Source organism: Melanerpes formicivorus, unplaced genomic scaffold (assembly GCF_026170545.1).
Source record: "Melanerpes formicivorus ecotype bairdi unplaced genomic scaffold, bMelFor1.0.p_v2 SCAF_73, whole genome shotgun sequence".
Lineage (NCBI taxonomy): Eukaryota > Metazoa > Chordata > Aves > Piciformes > Picidae > Melanerpes > Melanerpes formicivorus.
Window position 1 is genome coordinate 2567727 of NW_027142425.1, and position 20868 is coordinate 2588594.

Consider the following 20868-nt stretch of genomic DNA (forward strand, 5'->3'; position numbering starts at 1 on the left):
ATCAGATCTCAGCAGAAAAGTAGCTAGAAGCTAGGAGGGGAGCTGCCAGTCCTGTAGTTCAGATCCATGCTGGATTTAGAGTAGAAGGAGCAACCTAGGCTGGTGGGAGGTGTCCCTGCCCGTGGCAGGGGGAGTGGGGCCTAAACATGAGCCAGCAGTGTGCCCAGGGGGCCAAGAAGGCCAATGGCATCCTGGCCTGCATCAGGAAGAGTGTGGCCAGCAGGAGCAGGGAGGTCATTGTGCCCTGTGCTCAGCACTGCTTAGGCCACACCTTGAGTCCTGTGTCCAGTTCTGGGCTCCTCAGTTTAAGAAGGACATTGAGACGCTGGAAGGTGTCCAGAGAAGGGCAACAAATCTGGGGAGAGGCCTTGAGCACAGCCCTGTGAGGAGAGACTGAGGGAGCTAGGGCTGATTAACCTGGAGAAGAGGAGGCTCAGGGGAGACCTCATTGCTCTCTACAACTACCTGAAGGGAGGTTGTAGACAGGTGGGGGTTGGTCTCTTCTCTCTAGCACCCAGCACCAGAACAAGAGGACACAGTCTCAAGCTGTGCCAGGGGAAGTTTAGGCTGGAGATGAGGAGAAAGTTCTTCCCAGAGAGAGTTGTTAGCCATTGGGATGTGCTGCCCAGGGAGGTGGTGGAGTCCCCATCCCTGGAGGTGTTCCAGAGGGGATTGGATGTGGCACTTGGTGCCATGGTCTAGTCATGAGGTGTGTGGTGACAGGTTGGACTCGATGATCCTCGAGGTCTCTTCCAACCTTTGTGATACTGTGATACTGTGAACTGGGTGATCTGTAAGGTCCCTTCCAACCCAAACCATTCTGTGAATCTGTGAATAAACATTCCTGACTCTCCTGGGTAATTTCTTCCTTGGAAGAAAGATCTCTTTGTGCCTCTCCAGGGAATGAATCACAGAATCATAGGGAAGAGTTGGGGCTGTTCAGCGTGGAGAAGAGAAGGCTATAGGGAGACCTTAGAGCAGCCTTCCAGGACCTGAAGGGAGCTACAGGAGAGTTGGGGAGGGACTTGTGACAAGGGCTGGGAGTGACAGGATGAGGAACAATGGCTTTGAGCTGGGAGAGAGGACATTGAGAGTGGAGAGGAGGAAGAAATTCTTGAGAGTGAGGGTGGGGAGACTCTGGCACAGGTTGCCCAGGGAGGCTGTGGCTGCCTCCTGCCTGGAGGTGTTGAAGTCCAGGTTGGATGAGGCCTTGAGCAAACTGTGCTGGTGGGAGGGGTCCCTGCCCATGGCAGGGGCTTGGAACTGGATGATCTTTAAGGTCCCTTCCAACCCAACCCAAGAGACAAGGGGCAATGGCATCGAGGTAGAACAGGGGACACTGAGACTGGCTCACTGCCTGCTCCTGTCCAGCCTTTAGTCTGTTTGTGTTCACCCTGGGTGCAGCTTTCACCTGCATTGTTTCTTCATAATTGGAAGGTTAAGACCAGGGAACTTCAAAGCTTATCAGAGAAGCTCTGGAGCAGTTCTTGTACCTGAAGGGCTTAAAGAACTTTCCCTCAAGAGTAGTTGTGGTGCATGTCCTTTGCCTGCAAAGAAGGGGATTTGGCAGTGCTGGGTTAATGGCTGTACTTGGTGATCTTAAAGGCCACTTCCAACCAAAATGATTAGGAAGAAGGCCAGGTAGAGCCTCCAAGGAGAGGAGATTTAGAGTGGAGATGAGGAAGAAATTTGAGATATTTGTAGAAGATCATGGTATCACAGTATCACAGTATCACAGTATCACAGTATAACTTAGATTGGAAAGGACCTCGAGGATCATGGAGTCCAACCTATCAACACAGACCCCATGACTAAACCGTGGCACCAAGTGCCACATCCAATCTCCCCTTGAACGCCTCCAGGGTCGATGACTCAACCACCTCCCTGGGCAGCACATCCCAATGGCGAATGACTCGCTCGGTGAAGAACTTCCTCCTCACCTCGAGTCTGAACCTCCCCTGGCACAGCTTGAAACTGTGTCCCCTTGTTCTAGTGCTGGTTGCCTGGGAGAAGAGACCAACCCCTTCCCGGCCACAACCACCTTTCAGGTAGTTGTAGAGAGCAATGAGGTTCCCCCTGAGCCTCCTCTTCTCCAGGCTAAGCAACCCCAGCTCCCTCAGCCTCTCCTCACAGGGCTGTGCTCAAGGCCTCTCCCCAGCTTTGTTGCCCTTCTCTGGACACCTTCAAGTGTCTCAATGTCCTTCTTAAACTGAGGAACCCAGAACTGGACACAGGACTCAAGGTGTGGCCTAACCAGTGCTGAGCACAGGGCACAATGACCTCCCTGCTCCTGCTGGCCACACTCTTCCTAATGCAGGCCAGGATGCCCTTGGCCCTCTTGGCCACCTGGGCACACTGCTGGCTCATATTCAGGTGGCTGTCGATCAGCACCCCCAGGTCCCTCTCTGTTTGGCAGCTCTCAGCCACTCTGACCCCAGCCTGTAGCTCTGCATGGGATTGCCGTAGCCAAAGTGCAGCCCCTGGCACTTGGACTTGTTGAATGCCATCCTGTTGGACTCTGCCCATCTGTCCAGTCAGTCGAGGTCCCTCTGCAGAGCCCTTCTGCCCTCTAACTGACCAACTCCTGCCCCCAGCTTGGTGTCATCTGCAAACTTGCTGATGATGGACTCAATGCCCTCATCCAGATCATCGATGAAGATGTTAAAGAGGATGGGGCCCAGCACTGATCCCTGGGGCACACCACTGGTGCCTGGCTGCCAGCTGGCTGTGGCACCATTCACCACCACTCTCTGGGCTCAGCCTCCAGCCAGTTCCTAACCCAGCTCAGAGCGTAATGGTCCAAGCCACAGGCTGACAGCTTAGCCAGCAGTTTGCTGTGGGGGATGGTGTCAAAGGCCTTGCTGAATTCTTGAGAGTTAGGGTGGGGAGACTCTGGCACAGGTTGCCCAGGGAGGCTGTGGCTGCCTCCTCCCTGGAGGTGCTCAAGAGCAGATTGGCTGTAGCGGAATGTGCCCCTGGGGGGTTGGAACTGGGTAATCTCTAAGGTCCCTTCCAGCCCAAAGCACTCTGTGAGCCTGTGAGTGCTGGGGCAGCAGTAAAACAGAACTTGTTGATTTTATACCTGTATATTGGAATCAGTGTGGATGTGTTTGTTCACTGCATAAAATGACAGCTGTAATGTTTAAGTGGGAATGAAGACATTGTTCTCTTTAGTGCTTCGAGTTTTCACACTACTGTACCAAGTGCCATTATGTGTAAGTGTGCTTCAGGTGGTTCTTTGTGGCTGTAGTTTTTCAGGCTGGGTTCTTTGTGACTTCTTTGGTGGACAAGGAGCTCACCAGGAGCTCTCAGTGTGCACTTGCAGCCCAGAAAGCCAATCAGATCCTGGGCTGCAGCAGGAGAAGTGTGGCCAGCAGGGCAAGGGAGGTGATTCTCCCCCTCTTCTCAGCTCTGCTGAGACCCCACCTGGAGTACTGCCTCCAGTTCTGGAGCCCCTATTGCAAGAGGGATCTGGAGGTGCTGGAAGGTGTCCAGAGAAGGGCCAGGAGGATGAGCAGAGGGCTGGAGCACCTCTCCTGTGAGGACAGACTGAAGGAGTTGGGGCTGTTCAGTCTGCAGAAGAGAAGGCTCCCAGGTGACCTCATTGTGGCCTTCCAGTATCTGAAGGGGGCTACAGGAAGGCTGGGGAGGGACTGCTCAGGATCTCAGGGATTGATAGGACTAGGGGGAATGGAATGAAGCTGGAGGTGGGGAGATTGAGGCTGGAGGTGAGGAGGAAGTTCTTCCCCATGAGAGTGGTGAAGCCCTGGAGTGGGTTGTCCAGGGAGGTGTTTGGGGCCCTGTCCCTGGAGGTGTTTAAGGCCAGGCTGGCTGAGGCTGTGGCCAGGCTGATGTAGTGTGGGGTGTCCCTGCCCATGGCAGGGGGGTTGGAACTGGATGATCCTTGTGGTCCCTTCCAACCCTGACTGATACTATGAGCAGGCTGCTGGCTGCGTGGCACCTCCCTGCCCTTCAGGGGATAAGCTGTGAAGGGCAGGCAGGTTGTGAGAGCTGGCTGCAGGGTGGCAGGATGACATTCCTGCCCAAAATGTGGCCTGAGGAACGAAGACAAGCAGGAGTGCCAGCACAGGCCCAGGCTGTGTGGCTCCTGCAGCAGAACAGCCTGTACCAAACAGCTCTCATTGTAGATATTACACAAACAAAGGCTTCAGCTCGCTGCCCAGCTCCAGCTCCTGCTTCACAAACATTCTCTGCCTCACAGATGGAGGTTGGGACACACACAGAGGAGGCTCAGTTTGGATTGGGACTCTGTCTCCCATTTCACCTGGGAGAGCTAAGAAAGGAAGCTGCAAACAGGATTTGCTCTGCAAGTACAACAGAGCCCAAGCAACCCTCGAGGGAAAGCCTCCCTCCCACCCTCTGCTGGGGAAAGACCCATGGGACAGGACCAGAAATGCTCCAGGACATTCTCCTCTGCAAAGAAACTCTGCTGCCATCCTCAGCTTTGACTCCAAACCCATCAGCATTTCATACAACCACAGAATCTTTGTGGGAGAAGCCTTTTGAGCTCATCCAGTCCAACCATTCCCCAAGGCTGGGGCTGAACCATGGCCCTCAGCTCTGCTTCTTTCAAACAACTCCAGGGGTGGGGATCCAACCACCTCCCTGGGCAGCCTGTGCCAGGCTTTGAGAACCTTTTCAGCCAAGAAACTTCATCTAATGTCCAATCCAAACCATCCCTGGTGCAACTTCAGGACATTTCCTCTCCTTCTATCACCTGAGACTAGGGAGCAGAGCCCAACCCCCACCTGGCTCCAGCCTCCTCTCAGGGAGCTGTAGAGAGCAATGAGGTCTCCCCTCAGCCTCCTCTTCTCCACACTCAACACCCCCAGCTCCCTCAGCTGCTCCTCCCCAGCCCTGTTCTCCAGACCCTTCCCCAGCTTGGTTGCCCTTCTCTGGACCTGCTCCAGCACCTCAATGTCCTTCTTGGAACGAGGGCCCCAAGACTGAACCCAGGACTCAAGATGTGGCCTCACTAATAGAGGAGGGCAATCCCTGCCCTGCTCCTGCTGGCCACACCATTGCTGCTCCAGGCCAGGCTGCTGGTGGCCTTCTTGCCCACCTGGGCACCCCCTGGCCCATCTCCAGCTGCTGTCACCCAGCACCCCCAGGGCTTTCTCTGCTGGGGCAGTTCCCAAGCACTCTGCCCCCCCAGCCTGGAGCCTTCATGGGGTTGTTTCTCCAACCTGCTTGCTCACAGCTCACGCTTTCCACAGCAGCCTTTCCCCTCCACTGACCTTGACTGCACCATGGCAGCCCCAGCCAAAACCCAGCCCAAGCACATCTCACTGTGCTTGGGGAGTGAGCAAGAATAGAGTAAACCAGGTTGGAAGAGACCTTCAAGATCATCATCTCCAACCTATCACCCAATTCAACACCACCTAATCAACTAAACCATGGCACCAAGCACCCTATCAAGTCTCCTCCTGAACACCTCCAATGATGGTGACTCCACCACCTCCCTGGGCAGCACATTCCAATGGGCACTCACTCTCTCTGGGAAAAACTTCCAACCTCCAGCCTAAACCTCCCCTGGCACAGCTTCAGACTGTGTCCTCTTGTTCTGGTGCTGGCTGCCTGGGAGAAGAGACCAACCTCTGCCTGTCTACAACCTCCCTTCAGGGAGTTGGAGAGAGCAATGAGGTCTCCCCTGAGCCTCCTCTTCTCCAGGCTAAGCAACCCCAGCTCCCTCAGCCTCTCCTCACAGGGCTGTGCTCCAAACCCCTCACCAACTTTGTTGCCCTTCTCTGGACACACTCCAGCAAGTCAACCTCCTTCCTAAACTGAGGAGTCCAGAACTGGACCCTGACACTGAGCAGCCACAGGGTCCCTGCCAAAGAGCTGCAGGGTCAGGCTGGCTGCGTTCTCCAGGCGTGCCTGAGGGAGCAGAGGGCTTGGAAAGGACCAGGGTGGGAGGGAGAATTGGGGTCAGACCAGGGTGGGAGGGGGAACTGGGGTCAGACCAGGCAGAATTGGGGTCTGACAGAGAGAAGCTGCAGCACTGCACAACTGTTAAGAGTTGTTTGGAGCTAGGAGCAAAACATTCTCTTTAAAAATGATTTAACAAATAAAGCAGCTTCTAAATTAGCAAGGGGCGGGGGGGGGGGGAAGAGAAAGAAGAACAAAAACACCCAAACAAGAGAAACCTCCTTAAAGCTGTGCCCAAAACCAACCCTGACTAAACAAACAGAACATGCTGAAACTGTGAACCCCACCCACACATTCCCACCAGCAATTCCTGAGAACTCCCATGGGAAGCTTGATGCATGGGGCAATAAATTCAGAGAGCTCAACCTCATTCAATTGCATCTAAAAATAAAGGAAATCTCTTGACACAGACCTCTCCCCCCACACACTTCCACCTCAGCTTCCTCTCCAGACAGAGCTTTTTTGCATGGTGCTTTCACCAGGCTGCTCCAATCCAGGACCCTTTAGAGGCCCAAGGCAGAGCTGGCAAACAGAACTCTCTCTCTGGCTCTTGCTTGGTTGCTGGTGCACAATATGAGCCCCAGGGGAGACTTTGCTAGGTGAAAACTGGCTGCTGGCTGGGCCCAAAATGGGGTGGAGGATGGAGTTAAAGCCAGCTGGTGGGCAGGCAGTCACCAGTGGTGCTCCCCAGGGCTCGGTGCTGAGGCCACTTCTCTTCCATGTCTGCATCAGTGATCTGGGAGAGGAGAGTGAGCACCCTCAGGGAGTTTGCAGATGGCACTAAACCTAGCAGGGCAGAGCTTTCCTGGAAGGCAGGAAAGCTCTGCAGAGGAGCCTGCACAGGCTGGATCCATGGGCTGAGCTCAATAGGATGAAATTCAAGAAGGGCAAGGGCTGGGTCCTGCCCTTGGGTCACAACAACCCCATGAAGGCTTCAGGCTTGGGGCAGAGTGGTTGGAAACTGCCCTAGGGGTGCTGGTCAGCAGCCAGTTGAACATGAGCCAGGGGGTGCCCAGGTGGGCAAGAAGGCCACCAGCAGCCTGGCCTGGATCAGCAATGGTGCAGCCAGCAGGAGCAGGGCAGGGATTGTCCCCCTGGACTCAGCACTGGGGAGGCCACAGCTTGAGTCCTGGCTTCAGGTTTGGGTCCCTCACTCCAAGATGGACATTGGGCTGCTGCAGTGTGTTGCAGCAGGGAAGATTCAGGTTGGAGATGAGGGAAAATGTCTCTGCTGCAAGAGTGGTCAGGGATTGGCACAGGCTGCCCAGGGAGGTGGTGGAGTCCCCATCCCTGGCGGGGTTCAAGGAACTTATGGCCATGGCAGGTGGGGCCAGGGTTTGGTGGCCCTGGTGGGGTTTGGTTGCTGGTTGGACTGGGTGACCTTGGAGGTCTTTTCCAACTGCAACAATTCCATGAGCTGCACTGCATCAAAGGTAGGAAGCCTCCACAGCTTCTCATGAGTGCCACTGTGAGCACCTGGCAACTGCCTCAGCAGGAGGAGCAGCTCTGCTGCAGCCTGACTGCCTTGCTGTGCTCCTTGTGAGGCAGAGTCCTTCCAGCAGTGTCTGACGCCCCAGACACCGTTGGCTCCTTGGCACATTTTCAACACAAGCATTCCAGCAGCTCTCCCACTTTCTCTGCAGCACAGGGCAGGGAGCAGGGGTTATCTGTGGCCAGGCCCCTGCTTTGCCCTGTGCTGCACAAGCTTTTCATCTGCCATCACTCCGAGACCAGCACATTCCTTGCATGGTCCCACGGGCACAGGCACCGCTGGAGGAACCTCACCCCGCTCCAACAGACATCAGGCTCCCACAGCTTCCCCTGGCACCAGCCAGGGCTGGGATTTCCTGGGAGACCAGACTCTTGATTACTCAACCAGCAGGTATGCTCCTGACCCATGGACCCAAAACTGCTAATGCAAGCCTCAGAAGTCATTTGTCAGAGAGAAGTCTCGAAAACTAAGAAGACTTTCGGTCATCCTGGGCCACCCAGCCTGGGGACAACCTGCTGGCAACTGAGCAAAGTGCTAACAGAGCCTTCTTTTAGTCTGACCCTATCCTCCTTTCTGAAGGGTCTAAAAGGCCCAGTTTCTCTCCAGCAAAAATGAGCAGAAGTGACATCAAAACAGAATCAGTGTTGGACAAATGCTCCTCCCTCCCCCACCCCTGCTTTAACTTTGAAATGAGTGAAATCCTGTGCCGAGATGTAGGTCAGTCTGAAGAGTCACAGCATCACAGAACTGTCAGGGTTGGAAGGGACCTCAAGGATCAGCCAGTTCCAACCCCCCTGCCATGGCCAGGGACACCTCACACCACAGCAGGTTGCTCACAGCCACATCCAGCCTGGCTGCAAACACCTCCAGGCAGGAGGCTTCCACCACCTCCCTGGGCAACCTGTGCCAGGCTCTCACCACCCTCATGGGCAACAACTTCTTCCTAATATCTAATCTGAATCTACTAATTTCTATTTCTGCTCCATCCCCCCCAGTCCTATCCCTCCCTGACACCCTCAAAAGTCCCTCCCCAGCTTTCTTGGAGCCCCCTGCAGATACTGGAAGGCCACAATTAGGTCTCCTGGGAGCCTTCTCCTCTCCAGCCTGCACAACCCCAACTCTCTCAGTCTGTCCTCATAGCAGAGCAGCTCCAGCCCATGGTCACCCCATGGTTTCACTTCTGAGGGCCAAAAGAGAGTCACTTAGGCTTTCTGCATCCAGAACCCCAAAATTACAGAGGTAACTGATATGTGGAATGTAAAATGTCTAAACTATCAGCAAGTGCTTTCCCCAGAGGATTCTGGTAGGGACTCAGCATGGCCATGCAGCTGAGGGACCTGGCATGGGCAGTACCTGGGCCATTAATGCCAGAAGCAACCATGCTAGTGATAAGTGATAGGACAAGAGAAGGTGGCCTTGGGTTGCACCAGGGGAGGTTTAGGTTGGATATTGGAAGTAACTTCTTGTCTGAAAGGGGTCTCAAAACCTGGCCCAGAGAGGTGGTTGAATGCCCACCCCTGGAGGTGTTTCAGAGAGGCAGAGATGGTGCTGAGGGCCATGGCTCAGCCCCAGCCTTGGCAGGGCTGGGGAATGGTTGGGCTGGATGAGCTGAAAAGGCTTCTCCAACTGAGAAGATTCTGTGGGCCAGGAGGATGAGCAGAGGGCTGGAGCACCTCTCCTGTGAGGACAGACTGAAGGAGTTGGGGCTGTTCAGTCTGCAGAAGAGAAGGCTCCCAGGTGACCTCATTGTGGCCTTCCAGGATCTGAAGGGGGCTACAGGAAGGCTGGGGAGGGACTGCTCAGGATCTCAGGCAGTGATAGGACTAGGGGGAATGGAATGAAGCTGGAGGTGGGGAGATTGAGGCTGGAGGTGAGGAGGAAGTTCTTCCCCATGAGAGTGGTGAAGCCCTGGAATGGGTTGTCCAGGGAGGTGGTTGGGGCCCTGTCCCTGGAGGTGTTTAAGGCCAGGCTGGCTGAGGCTGTGGCCAGGCTGATGTAGTGTGGGGTGTCCCTGGCCATGGCAGGGGGCTTGGAACTAGGTGATCCTTGTGGTCCCTTCCAACCCTGACTGATACTATGCTGGGTTTGGAGTCAAGGCTGAGGATGGGAGCAGAGTTTCTTTGGGGAGGAGATTGTCCTGGAGCACTTCTGGTCCTGGTCAGTGGGCCTTTCCCCAGCAGAGGGTGAGAGGGTTGGCTGTGGTTGTACCTCCCTCAGGAACACTCTCCTGTCTCCAGCAGTTTGCAGAGCCAGGTCTCCTCCTGTACTCAGGATCCCAAGCCCAAGCAAGCAGGATGTGTAGCTGGTGCATTTTATATGTGACCTATCTGCCTAGCTATTGAGGATAGATAAATTAATACAAACCCATGTGAAACAAAGGCAAAACAAATCTGTTCTTACAGGGAAGTACAGAAGTAGCTGCACTGCTTTATTTGCACCTTCTCTGGTGAGAATCTCTGATAGAAAATCAGCTTAGAAGATGATGCTCAGCACCTACCCCCAGCATCCAAAGGTCATAGAGTCATAGAATGGTCCAGGTTGGAAGGGACCTGCAAAGGTCATCCAGTCCAACCTCCCTGCAGTCAGCAGGGACATCCCCAGCTGGACTAGGCCAGTTGGTCCTTTGGTGTACTTTGCCTTTCTGTTCCACTCTGCTGATCTCAGCCACACACAAGCTTCTGGTTCAAAAGCCACCAATGTATTTATTTGCCAGGATCTTCCCTCTGTGTCAAGCTTGAGTGCTTGCTGCAGAAAGGAAGGCAGAACAAAGCCCCAGGGATGAGAGGTCTTTGAGGTCTCTTCCAACCTTGGTGATACTGTGAGAGAAAAGTCTTCTTCAGAGAAAAGTCTTCTTCCCTTTCAAACAGCTGGGCACACAGCAAAGAGGAGTCAGGAGTGTCACCTCTGCAGGGACAGCCAGCTGTACTGCCACAGCCCCACACCAGGCCCCAGTGCCTGCAGCCAGGACCCATCTGGATGTGTTCCTGTGTGCCCTGTGCTGGATTCTATGCTCCTGCTCTGGGAGGGGGCTTGGACTGGATGATCTCCAGAGGTCCCTTCCAGCCCCTAACACCCTGTGCTCCTGTGATGCTGTGACTCAGGGCCCTCTCCCCTGCCCAGGGGGGTCTCAGCAGCCCTGGGGCAGCTTCCCCTCCTCCAGGAAGAGCTCTCTTGGTGGCTGCTGAGCCGAGAAACTCTTCTCTTGAAGAGGTGGTGGAGCCTCTCCTGGAACTGGTTGCCGATGAAGCAGTAGAGCAGGGGGTTGGTGCAGCTGTTGGAGAGCGCCATGCAGATGCTGAAGGGCAGGGCTGCGTCGATGGCGCCGGTCACCTCGCAGCTCTCGATGACCCTCAGGTGAGCCATGGCATCCAGAAAGGTCAACAGGTGGAAGGGCAGCCAGGAGACCAGGAAGGCCACCACCACGGCAGCCACCAGCTTGAGGACTTTGTCCCTCCTCTGCTGGCTTTTCCCGAAGTTTCGTGCCCGCAGGAGGTGCCTCCTGATGCGCAGGTAGCAGGTGCTGATCACCGCCAGGGGGACCAGGAAGCCCAGGGCGTTTTTCAGGAGGGCTGTGGCCACAGCCCAGCTGGCATAAGCCTCCTGGGGAAAGGCCATGACGCAGGCAGTGACCCCCAAGCTCTGGACGTAGTGAGTGTCCCGGAAATAGAAGGTTGGGAGGGAGGCCAAGCAGGCCAGGACCCACAGCCCCAGGGCTACCCAGCGAGCCTGCTGCGGAGTCCTCCTCTGCGAGCGCAGGGGCTGGGCGACGGCGCGGTACCGCTCCACGCTCATGCAGGTGATGAAGAAGATGCTGGCAAACATGTTGAGGCAGAGCACCGAGCTGCAGACCTTGCACATGAGGGCCCCAAAGGGCCAGTCGTAGCCCTGGGCGTAGTAGGTGGCCCAGAAGGGGAGGGTGGCGAGGCACAGCAGATCCGCCGCCGCCAGGTTGCAGATGTAGACGTTGGCCGCCGTCCCGGGGCCGCCGCGGCGACAGAGCACCGCCACCACCACGCTGTTGCCCACAGAGCCCAGGAGGAAAAAGGCCGAGAAGAGGGCTGGGATGAGGGAGAACTGATAGTCTGAGGAGGTGAGCGGGCAGGGAGCCGCGGAGCGCGGCCCAGAGGAGGCATTGAAAGCTGCTGTAGGGAGGGCTCGGAGGGTTTCCCCGCTGGAGGCCAGGGAGAAGTTGCTCTGCATGGTGGTGCCGGTGGCGAGGGAGGCTCTGCAGGAGGCTCTGCAGGAGGCTCATGTGCCAGCAGCGCTCCTCTGTCACATGGCTCACCTGCAGAACGGAGAACTGAGCGTGAGACACCTGCTCTGCAGCCACCTTTGGAACCACACAGACACAGGGACCCAAAACCCCTCTACAATGCTGTGAGCAAGGTGAGTGCTGAAAGCCCAGGCAGTCCTCCTGGACTCCTTTGCTCCTTCTCTCTGACAGGACACAGCTAGCCCTCAGGAGGTCACAGCCCTGATCAATTAGCCTGGCAAGGAAGGGAGCAGCTGGCTTCCATCTGTGGTTACAGAGAGTGCAGAAAGATCACAGAGCCAGGAGCTCCATGGAGATGCTTTGGGAACTTATGTGACCAAAGGCAGCGCTGAGGCTCCTTGTGATCCTTCTCTGGGCTTCCTCAGACCATTGCCAGCGCTTTGCACAGTTAAAATACTGGAGAAGGCAAGCACTTGCCAGTGAGGAACAGGCACATCACACCTGAAGGTCCCCTGGGACTTCACAGGCATGAAAGCAGCCTTTTGACAAGACTGTTAGGAGAAGCAGCTTTGACTGGCCTTTATGTATTTACAGTTAACTCAAGGGGCTGAAGGAAAGACACTTGAAGGCTCCTTGCAAAACATCATTTGCTGCCAGAGTCCTGGGAGCAAACCTGCATCTCCTGCCCTCCTGGCTGCTTTTAGGCAGAAGAGTGACAGAAACATCTTCAATGCATGCAGCAGAGAGTGGGGAGCTCAGTTCCTGCAGGATTTAGAAGCTGGCTTTGACACTCAGCTGGAAGCATCAGGTCAGCAGTTCAGCATGGTAAAGGGAGCTCCAAAGCAGCTAAAAGGGGAGAGGTAAGAGACAGGGCTGCTTTTGTGCCTCTTCAGGGGCTCATCTCTGCACCCTAAGTCTCAAACTTCGAGACTTTACAGCCAATAAGGAAGAATTCTATTTCACAGAAGAGAAGGAGACAATTCCTTTGTTAGCTAAGTCCTTATGGAACCAGCCAGGCATTGAAGTGAAGGCATTAGGGGGCCTAGAGGAAGGCTGGGGAGGGACTGCTCAGGATCTCAGGTAGTGATAGGACTAGGGGGAATGGAATGAAGCTGGAGGTGGGGAGATTGAGGCTGGAGGGGAGGAGGAAGTTCTTCCCCATGAGAGTGGTGAAGCCCTGGAATGGGTTGTGCAGGGAGGTGGTTGGGGCCCTGTCCCTGGAGGTGTTTAAGGCCAGGCTGGCTGAGGCTGTGGCCAGGCTGATCTAGTGTGGGGTGTCCCTGTCCATGGCAGGGGGGTTGGAACTAGATGATCCTTGTGATCCCTTCCAACCCTGACTGATTCTATGATACTATGAAGTGTTCTCAAGGAGCCCTAAACCCAATTTTGACTGAGCCAACAGAGCTGGGAAGTGATCTCTCACTCAAGACAAGGCAACTCATCACTTCACACAGAGGGTCCTGTGCTGACAGTTCAGTGTGCCAGGGTTTATCATCACCTGCTCAATGCAAAGCATGAGACGTGCTGCTTTGAATCGAGTGATTAGCATCATTTGATGTGCTTTGTATGGTCTGAAAGAATGAGAATGCCACAGGACAACATTTAGAATCATGGAAGTGTCAGTGTTGGAAGGGACCTCAAGGCTCAGCCAGTTCCAACCCCCCTGCCATGGCCAGGGACACCTCACACTACAGCAGGTTGCTCACAGCCACATCCAGCCTGGCTGCAAACACCTCCAGGCAGGAGGCTTCCACCACCTCCCTGGGCAACCTGTGCCAGGCTCTCACCACCCTCATGGGGAACAACTTCTTCATAACATCCAATCTCAATCTCCCCATTTCTAGTTTTGTTCTATCTTCCCCAGTCCTGTCACTCCCTGACACCCTCAAAAGTTCCTCCCCAGCTTTCTTGTAGCCCCCTGCAGATCCTGGAAGGCCACAATTAGGTCTCCTCAGAGCCTTCTCTTCTCCAGCCTGCACAACCCCAACTCCCTCAGTCTGTCCTCACAGCAGAGCAGCTCCAGCCCTCTGCTCATCCTCCTGGCCCTTCTCTGGACACCTTCCAGCCCCTCCAGATCCTTCCTGGCACAGAGGCTCCAGAACTGGACCCAGAGCTGCAGCTGTGGTCTCAGCAGAGTGGAGCAGAGGGGCAGAATCCCCTCCCTGGCCCTGCTGGCCACACTTCTCTTGCTGCAGCCTAGGCTCTGCTTGGCTCTCTGGGCTTCAAGTGCTCCCTTCAGGCTCCTCTTCAACTTCTCCTCCCCCAGCACCCCCAAGGCCTTTTCTCCAGGGCTGCTCTCAAGCCAGTCCCTGCCCAGCCTGTGTCAGTGCCTGGGATTGCCCTGCCCCAGCTGCAGGACCTTGCCCTTGGTCTGGTTGAACCTCCTGAGGTTGCTGATTTCTGTTGAGCGCTGATATTTAAAGTCCTAAGCTCACATTCTCTAACCAAAGAGGTCTTAAACTAGAGGAAAGCTTTTGCTTTGAGGATGAGAAAGATTCAGGAGAGTATTTGGAGCCTCACTGCACCCTTAGCTCTGTGCCCTGGAGCTGTCTCTTTAAGCTAGAGAAGCTGCAGACTCAGAGCTCAGTCACAAACATTCCATGTCTGACTCGCTGCTCGCAGAGGGACCACACCAGCACAAATCTTAGCTGCAGGGCTGAGAACAACATCTCACCCACAAACACTCTCCCCCCTTCCCTCTTTGCACCTGACACCCTGCTGGCTTAGAAGCTGCTTCTGACCTGGCAAACCCCTGCTGTTGCTTGAGACACAGTGAGACATTTTCATCACAGCCTCACGGAAACATTCAGGTTGGAAGAGACCCTCAGGATCACCAGGTCCAACCCAGAGCCCTGCTTTGCAAGGCTCACCCCTAAACCATAGCCCCAAGCACCACAGCCAAACCACCTTCAAACACAGCCAGGCTTGGGGACTCCACCACCTCCCTGGGCAGCACATTCCAATCCCTGACCACTCTGGATGGGGGAAAAAATGTTTCCTAATGCCAGAGATTGAATCAAACCAATGCAAACTCAGAGCAGACAGCAAACCTTACCTCTGCAGCCTCACAGCCACCTGGGTGCAGCTCGAGGATCCTGTGCTCCTTTCTCTCTTCTCCTTCCAGCCAGTATCGCCAGCAGCAATCTGCTCCCTCCCAGCTCCTGTTTTCCCACTGGGAGGCTTTAACCTACAGAGCTCAAGAACTCAAATGTGAATGCTGGCCAGATCCTGCTGCTGCTGCTGCTGCTGTGAGCAACACCACTGGAGAAACCCCCTGGCCATGGCCACGTGAGCACGGGCAGGAAACCAGGGGAGAGGAACAAGAGCACAGGCAGGAGGAAGAGGGGAAGGGGGAGAGGGAAGGGAAGAAGGGCAGAAGGCAGAGAGGGAAGGGAAGGGAAGGTTTGGGAAGTGAAGGTTTGGGAAGGGAAGGGAAGGTTTGGGAAGGGAAGGTTTGGGAAGGGAAGGTTTGGGAAGGGAAGGGAAGGTTTGGGAAGGGAAGGGAAGGGAAGGTTTGGGAAGGGAAGGTTTGGGAAGGGAAGGGAAGATTTGGGAAGGGAAGAGAAGGGAAGGGAAGGTTTGGGAAGGTTTGGGAAGGGAAGGGAAGGTTTGGGAAGGGAAGAGAAGGGAAGGGAAGGTTTGGGAAGGTTTGGGAAGGGAAGGGAAGATTTGGGAAGGGAAGAGAAGGGAAGGGAAGGTTTGGGAAGGTTTGGGAAGGGAAGGGAAGGTTTGGGAAGGGAAGAGAAGGGAAGAGAAGGTTTGGGAAGGTTTGGGAAGGGAAGGGAAGATTTGGGAAGGGAAGAGAAGGGAAGGGAAGGTTTGGGAAGGTTTGGGAAGGGAAGGGAAGGTTTGGGAAGGGAAGAGAAGGGAAGGGAAGGTTTGGGAAGGGAAGGGAAGGTTTGGGAAGGGAAGGTTTGGGAAGGGAAGGGAAGGTTTGGGAAGGGAAGAGAAGGGAAGGTTTGGGAAGGGAAGAGAAGGGAAGGGAAGGTTTGGGAAGGGAAGGGAAGGTTTGGGAAGGTTTGGGAAGGGAAGGGAAGGGAAGGGAAGGGAAGGGAAGGGAAGGGAAGGGAAGGGAAGGGAAGGGAAGGGAAGGGAAGGGAAGGGAAGGGAGAAGAGGAAAGGAAGAAGGGGGAAAGGAGGAAGGGAAGGAAGGGCAGGAAGGAAGGTAGAGAATGGAAGGAAGGGGAGAAGGGGGAGGGAAGGAAGCAGAGAAAGGGAAGGAAGGGGAGGAACTGAGTTAAAAAAAATGTGTAGACATGGACTCCAGGACATGATTTAATGGCCATAGTGGTGCTGGGCTGGTGGTTGGACTGGATGATCTGAAGACCTCTGAAGGTCTTTTCCAACCTTAACGATTCTATCGTTCCTCTTCCCACTCATTCCTCTCTCCTTTGACATTGTCCTGGAACAGACAGAGGAGGAGGGGAGATACCTTGGAACCACTGGAATTCCAAGCACTCAGCAAATAGTAAAGGACATTTGGCAAGGAAACAGCACCATCCATCATAGCTTGGGGGCTGAAAGAAGTCAAGGCTTAACCAAAAAGCTTCGAGGTGAAGATTTGGATCCAGTTCCCACCCACTGCAAACACTGCCAGGAGAGTTGTGTTGGGCAAGAAGCAGGAGGCAGGGGAGGTAGCTTCTAGGGACTCACTGCAAGGACTCTGTCCTTAGCTCAGAGCAAACACCACAGACTCACAGAAACATTCAGGCTGGAACAGACCCTCAGCATCACCAAGTCCAACCCAGAGCCCTGCTCTGCAAGGCTCACCCCTAAACCATAGCCCCAAGCACCACAGCCAAACCACCTTCAAACACAGCCAGGCTTGGGGACTCCACCACCTCCCTGGGCAGCACATTCCAATCCCTGACCACTCTAGCCCTGAAAAAAATGTTTCCTAATGTCCAGCCAAAAACCATCTACCAAGCAGGTCAGTGGGAGCACGATGGGAGGTGGGAGTGCAGAGAGCCCTGCTGCAAAGGAGGAGAACCCCACACTTTGCTACCAATCTTCCCCTACATACCTTGCTCAGGGTCCAGAGTGCAGCTGGCTCTCAGGTGAGGGCTCTGAGTTGTCAGCACTCAGCTCTGATTCCACTTCTTACTAACAGTGTGTGGCAGGGAGCCCTCAGCCAGGAATTCTTGCTGTGCCAGCTGCCTTGCACAAAAATAGCTGCTGAAAGGTCCTGCTCCATGCTTCATCCACCAGCCAGGCTTGCTCTGGAAGCTCTGGGGTTGGGGGGGAAGCCAAATGCATGAGAATGTTTATTTTGCAAAGATAACAAACTCAAATTGTTTAGATAGAGAGACAGAGTTTGCCTTTCCAGATGTGCTTTTGATCCTCACAGATAAGAGCTGTGGCTCTGCTGCTCCACCTCCAGCACAGGCACCACTGCTGTCCCCCAGGGCTCAGTGCTGGGCCCCAGCCTGTTCAATAGATTTATTGATGATCTGGAGGAGGGGATGGAGTCCATCAGCAGTAAGTTTGCAGATGACAGCAATCTGGGGGCAGGAGTTGATCTGTTAGAGGGTTGGAGAGCTCTGCAGAGGGACTTGGACAGGCTGGGCAGATGGGCAGAGTCCAAGGGCAGGAGATTGAACACATCCAAGTGCCAGGTGCTGCACATTGGCCACAGCAACCCCAGGCAGTGCTACAGGCTGGGGGCAGAGTGGCTGAGAGCAGCCAAACAGAGAGGGACCTGGGGGTGCTGGTGGACAGCAGCTGAACAGGAGCCAGCAGTGTGCCCAGGGGGCCAAGAAGGCCAATGGCATCCTGGCCTGCATCAGGAAGAGTGTGGCCAGCAGGAGCAGGGAGGTCATTGTGCCCTGTGCTCAGCACTGCTGAGGCCACACCTTGAGTCCTGTGTCCAGTTCTGGGCTCCTCAGGTCAGGAAAGATGTTGAGATGCTGGAAGGTGTCCAGAGAAGGGCAACAAAGCTGGGGAGGGGTCTGGAGCACAGCCCTGTGAGGAGAGGCTGAGGGAGCTGGGGTTGCTTAGCCTGGAGAAGAGGAGGCTCAGGGGAGACCTTCTTGCTCTCTCCAACTCCCTGAAGGGAGGTTGTAGCCAGGTGGGGGTTGGTCTCTTCTCCCAGGCAAGCAGCACCAGAACAAGAGGACACAGTCTCAAGCTGTGCCAGGGGAGGTTTGGGCTGGTTGTTAGGAAGAAATTCTTCCCAGCAAGAGAGATTGGCCATGGGGATGTGCTGCCCAGGGAGGTGGTGGAGTCCCCATCCCTGGAGGTGTTTAGGGAGAGCCTGGATGAGGCACTTGGTGCCATGGTTTAGTTGATCAGATGGTGCTGGGTGCTAGGTTGGCCTTGATGATCTCTGAGGTCTTTTCCAACCTGGTTGATTCTCTGTGTTCTGTGTATTAAGGTTGAGTCTCTTCTGCTCCACCTCCAGAACTGTTGGAGGCTTTGTGCTGGTTTCAGACATCTCAGCAGACAAGAGACAGGGGTGATGGGGGAGATGATGGGGCTGATGCACCTGGGGCAAAGGAGGTCTTACCTTGGGCTGCCCCTTGTCAAAACCTGCTCCATTCTTTCCCTTCCCCTCACCAGTGCTCAGTGCATCCAATTCCTGATCTGATCCCAGGTTCACAGCATCACAGGATCAGAGAATGTTAGGGGTTGGAAGGGACCTCTGGAGATCATCAACTGCAAGGCCCCTGCCAGAGCAGGAGCATAGAATCCAGCACAGGTCACACAGGAACACATCCAGATGGGGCTGGGAAGGCTCCAGAGGAGACTCCACAACCTCTCTGGGCAGCCTGCTCCAGGGCTCTGGGACCCTCACAGGGAAGAAGTTCCTCCTCCTGTTGAGGTGGAACCTCCTGTGCTGCAGTCTGTGTCCACTGCCCCTTGTCCTGTCCCAGGACACCACTGGAAAGAGCCTGGAACCTTCTTGGCATCCACCCCTCAGACATTTATAAACATTGATCTGACACCCCCAGGCTGCTCTTCTCCAGGCTAAACAGCCCCAGGGCTCCCAGCCTCTCCTCAGCACACAGATGTTGCAGTCCCTTCATCACCCTCATAGCCTTCCTTGGACACTCTCTGGCCTATCCCTGTCTCTCTTGAACTGGGGAGCCCAGCACTGGACACAATCCTGCAGGTGTAGCCTCTCTGGGGCAGAGCAGATGGGGAGCAGGACCTCCCTTGGCCTGCTGGCCACACTCTCCTTGATGCCCTAGAAGCCAGTTTGCCAGGAGGTGGTGAGGAGTCAGTGCCTCCCAGGGCTGCTGTGGGGGGGAGGGATTTGCTGCAAGTCTGTTAGACCAAGGGATAAAACCAACCCACCCCAGCCCAGGAGCAGCAGGGACCTCTGCTGCCCCTTCCATCCTCCAGCCCACGAGCATCAAGAGGTCACTGGAAGTGCTTACAGCTACCCCAAATGAAACAACAGCCTCCCTCCCCCAGCAGCCAAAGCAAAGGGAAAAGATCCCACCCACTCAATCCCACCCAGCCCAAAGGTCCCACTCACCCAATCCCACTCACTCAGTCCCACTCACACCAAAGCACCCACCCAATCCTCAGCTGACTGGTGGATGAACTCCAGGTTTTGCATGGAGCTGCTGCTGTCAGGGCTGGAGTGTTCTAAGCAGGCTGCCAGAGCCAGCTCTTGAGGTTAGACCTTGCCAGCCTGAGAGGGAGTTGTTATCTCCTCTCAGGGAGCTGCAGAGAGCAATGAGGTCTCCCTCAGCCTCCTCTTCTCCACACTCAACACCCCCAGCTCCCTCAGCTGCTCCTCCCCAGCCCTCTTCTCCAGACCCTTCCCCACCTTCCTTGCCCATTCTCTGGACCTGCTCCAGCTCCTCAATGTCCTTCTTGGAGTGAGGGCCCCAAAACTGAAGCCAGGACTCCAGGTGTGGCCTCCCCAGTGTGAGTCCAGGTCCTGCTGGCCAGGATGCTGCTGGCCACACCGTTGCTGCTCCAGGCCAGGCTGCTGGTGGCCTTCTTGCCCACCTGGGCACAGAGTGGCTCATACTCAGGTGGCTGTCAACCAACACCTCCAGGTCTTGTTCTGCTGGACAGATCCCAGCCAGCCTACCCCAAGCCTGGAGCCTTCACGGGGCTGCTTCTCCAGCTGGCTGACCACAGCACACCCTTTCCACTGCAGCCCTTCCTCTCCACTGACCTTGGGTGCACAGCCTCACCTGCCTCTGCAGTGTGCTCAGCCCTGACAGCCAGAGCCTGCAGCCACGGCCAGGAGGGACAGCTATGAGCCTTTCTGCAGGGAAGAGCCTGGGCAGTGTTTCAGTGTCCTTCCTGGAGCCAAGATTTCCCTTGGAAGCAGTAAGGAGGGCTGGGGGAAGCTCTGCTCCTCCACTGCTCAGCAGCACAGTGGTGAACACTAGGGCCACCCAGGCAGGACCCAGCAGAGTACAGCATCAGAGAGCTCTGGTCCCATTCCATGGACCAGTCAAGCCTAGAATAGGTCAGGGTTTGAAGCACTTCAAGGTCTAGAGTGGGAGAGGCAGTTTGGAGGGAAGGGGGACACCCTTCCCAGCCCCTGCATGCAGAAACCTTTGGTGGGATCACAGAACGGTTTGGGTTGGAAGGGAACTCAAAGCTCATCCAGTTCCAACCCCCTGCCAGGGGCAGGGACCCCTCCCACCAGCACAGGCTGCTCAAGGCCTCATCCAGCCTGGCCTTCAACACCTCCAGGCAGGAGGCAGCCACAGCCTCCCTGGGCAACCTGTGCCAGAGTCTCCCCACCCTCACTTAAGAATTTCTTCCTCCTCTCCAGTCTCAGTCTCCCCTCTCCCAGCTCAAAGCCATTGTTTCTCTTCCTGGCACTCCCAGCCCTTGTCACAAGTCCCTCCCCAGCTCTCCTGGAGCCCTTCAGGACCTGCAAGGCTGCTCTGAGGTCTCCCTGGAGCCTTCTCTCCTCCAGGCTGAACAGCCCCAACTCTCCCAGCCTGTCCCCACAGGGGAGGTTCTCCATCCTCTGAGCATCTCTGTGGCCTCCTCTGGACCCTCTCCAGCAGCTCCAGGTCCTTCTTGTGCTGGGGGCCCCAGAGCTGGAGGCAGTGCTGCAGGTGGGGTCTGAGCAGAGCAGAGGGGCAGAATCCCCTCCCTGTGCTGCTGCTCTCCCTGCTCTGGCTGCAGCTCAGCTCAGCCTGCTGGGCTGCCAGGGACCAGTGCTGGCTCCTGGGGAGCTTTTCCTATCTGAGTCCAGGCAAGAGCCCTGCCAAGGCTGAGGTTACCCTGCATG

General features: G+C 55.6%; 1 protein-coding gene across 2 annotated transcripts in view; it reads right to left on the minus strand.

The window, feature by feature from the left end:
• Window positions 1-9865: 9865 nt before the first annotated feature.
• AGTR2 (angiotensin II receptor type 2) overlaps window positions 9866-20868 on the minus strand; it is an 18577-nt gene continuing 7574 nt past the window's right edge. For both annotated transcript variants that reach the window (XM_068163639.1, XM_068163638.1), the window contains 4 exons: window positions 16678-16882; window positions 16002-16056; window positions 14710-14928; window positions 9866-11726 (listed from right to left, as the gene is read on the minus strand). In XM_068163639.1, the coding sequence (XP_068019740.1) occupies window positions 10508-11641 (1134 nt within the window). In that variant the 5' untranslated portion in view covers window positions 11642-11726; window positions 14710-14928; window positions 16002-16056; window positions 16678-16882 and the 3' untranslated portion in view covers window positions 9866-10507. The remainder of the gene's footprint in view (window positions 11727-14709; window positions 14929-16001; window positions 16057-16677; window positions 16883-20868) is intronic.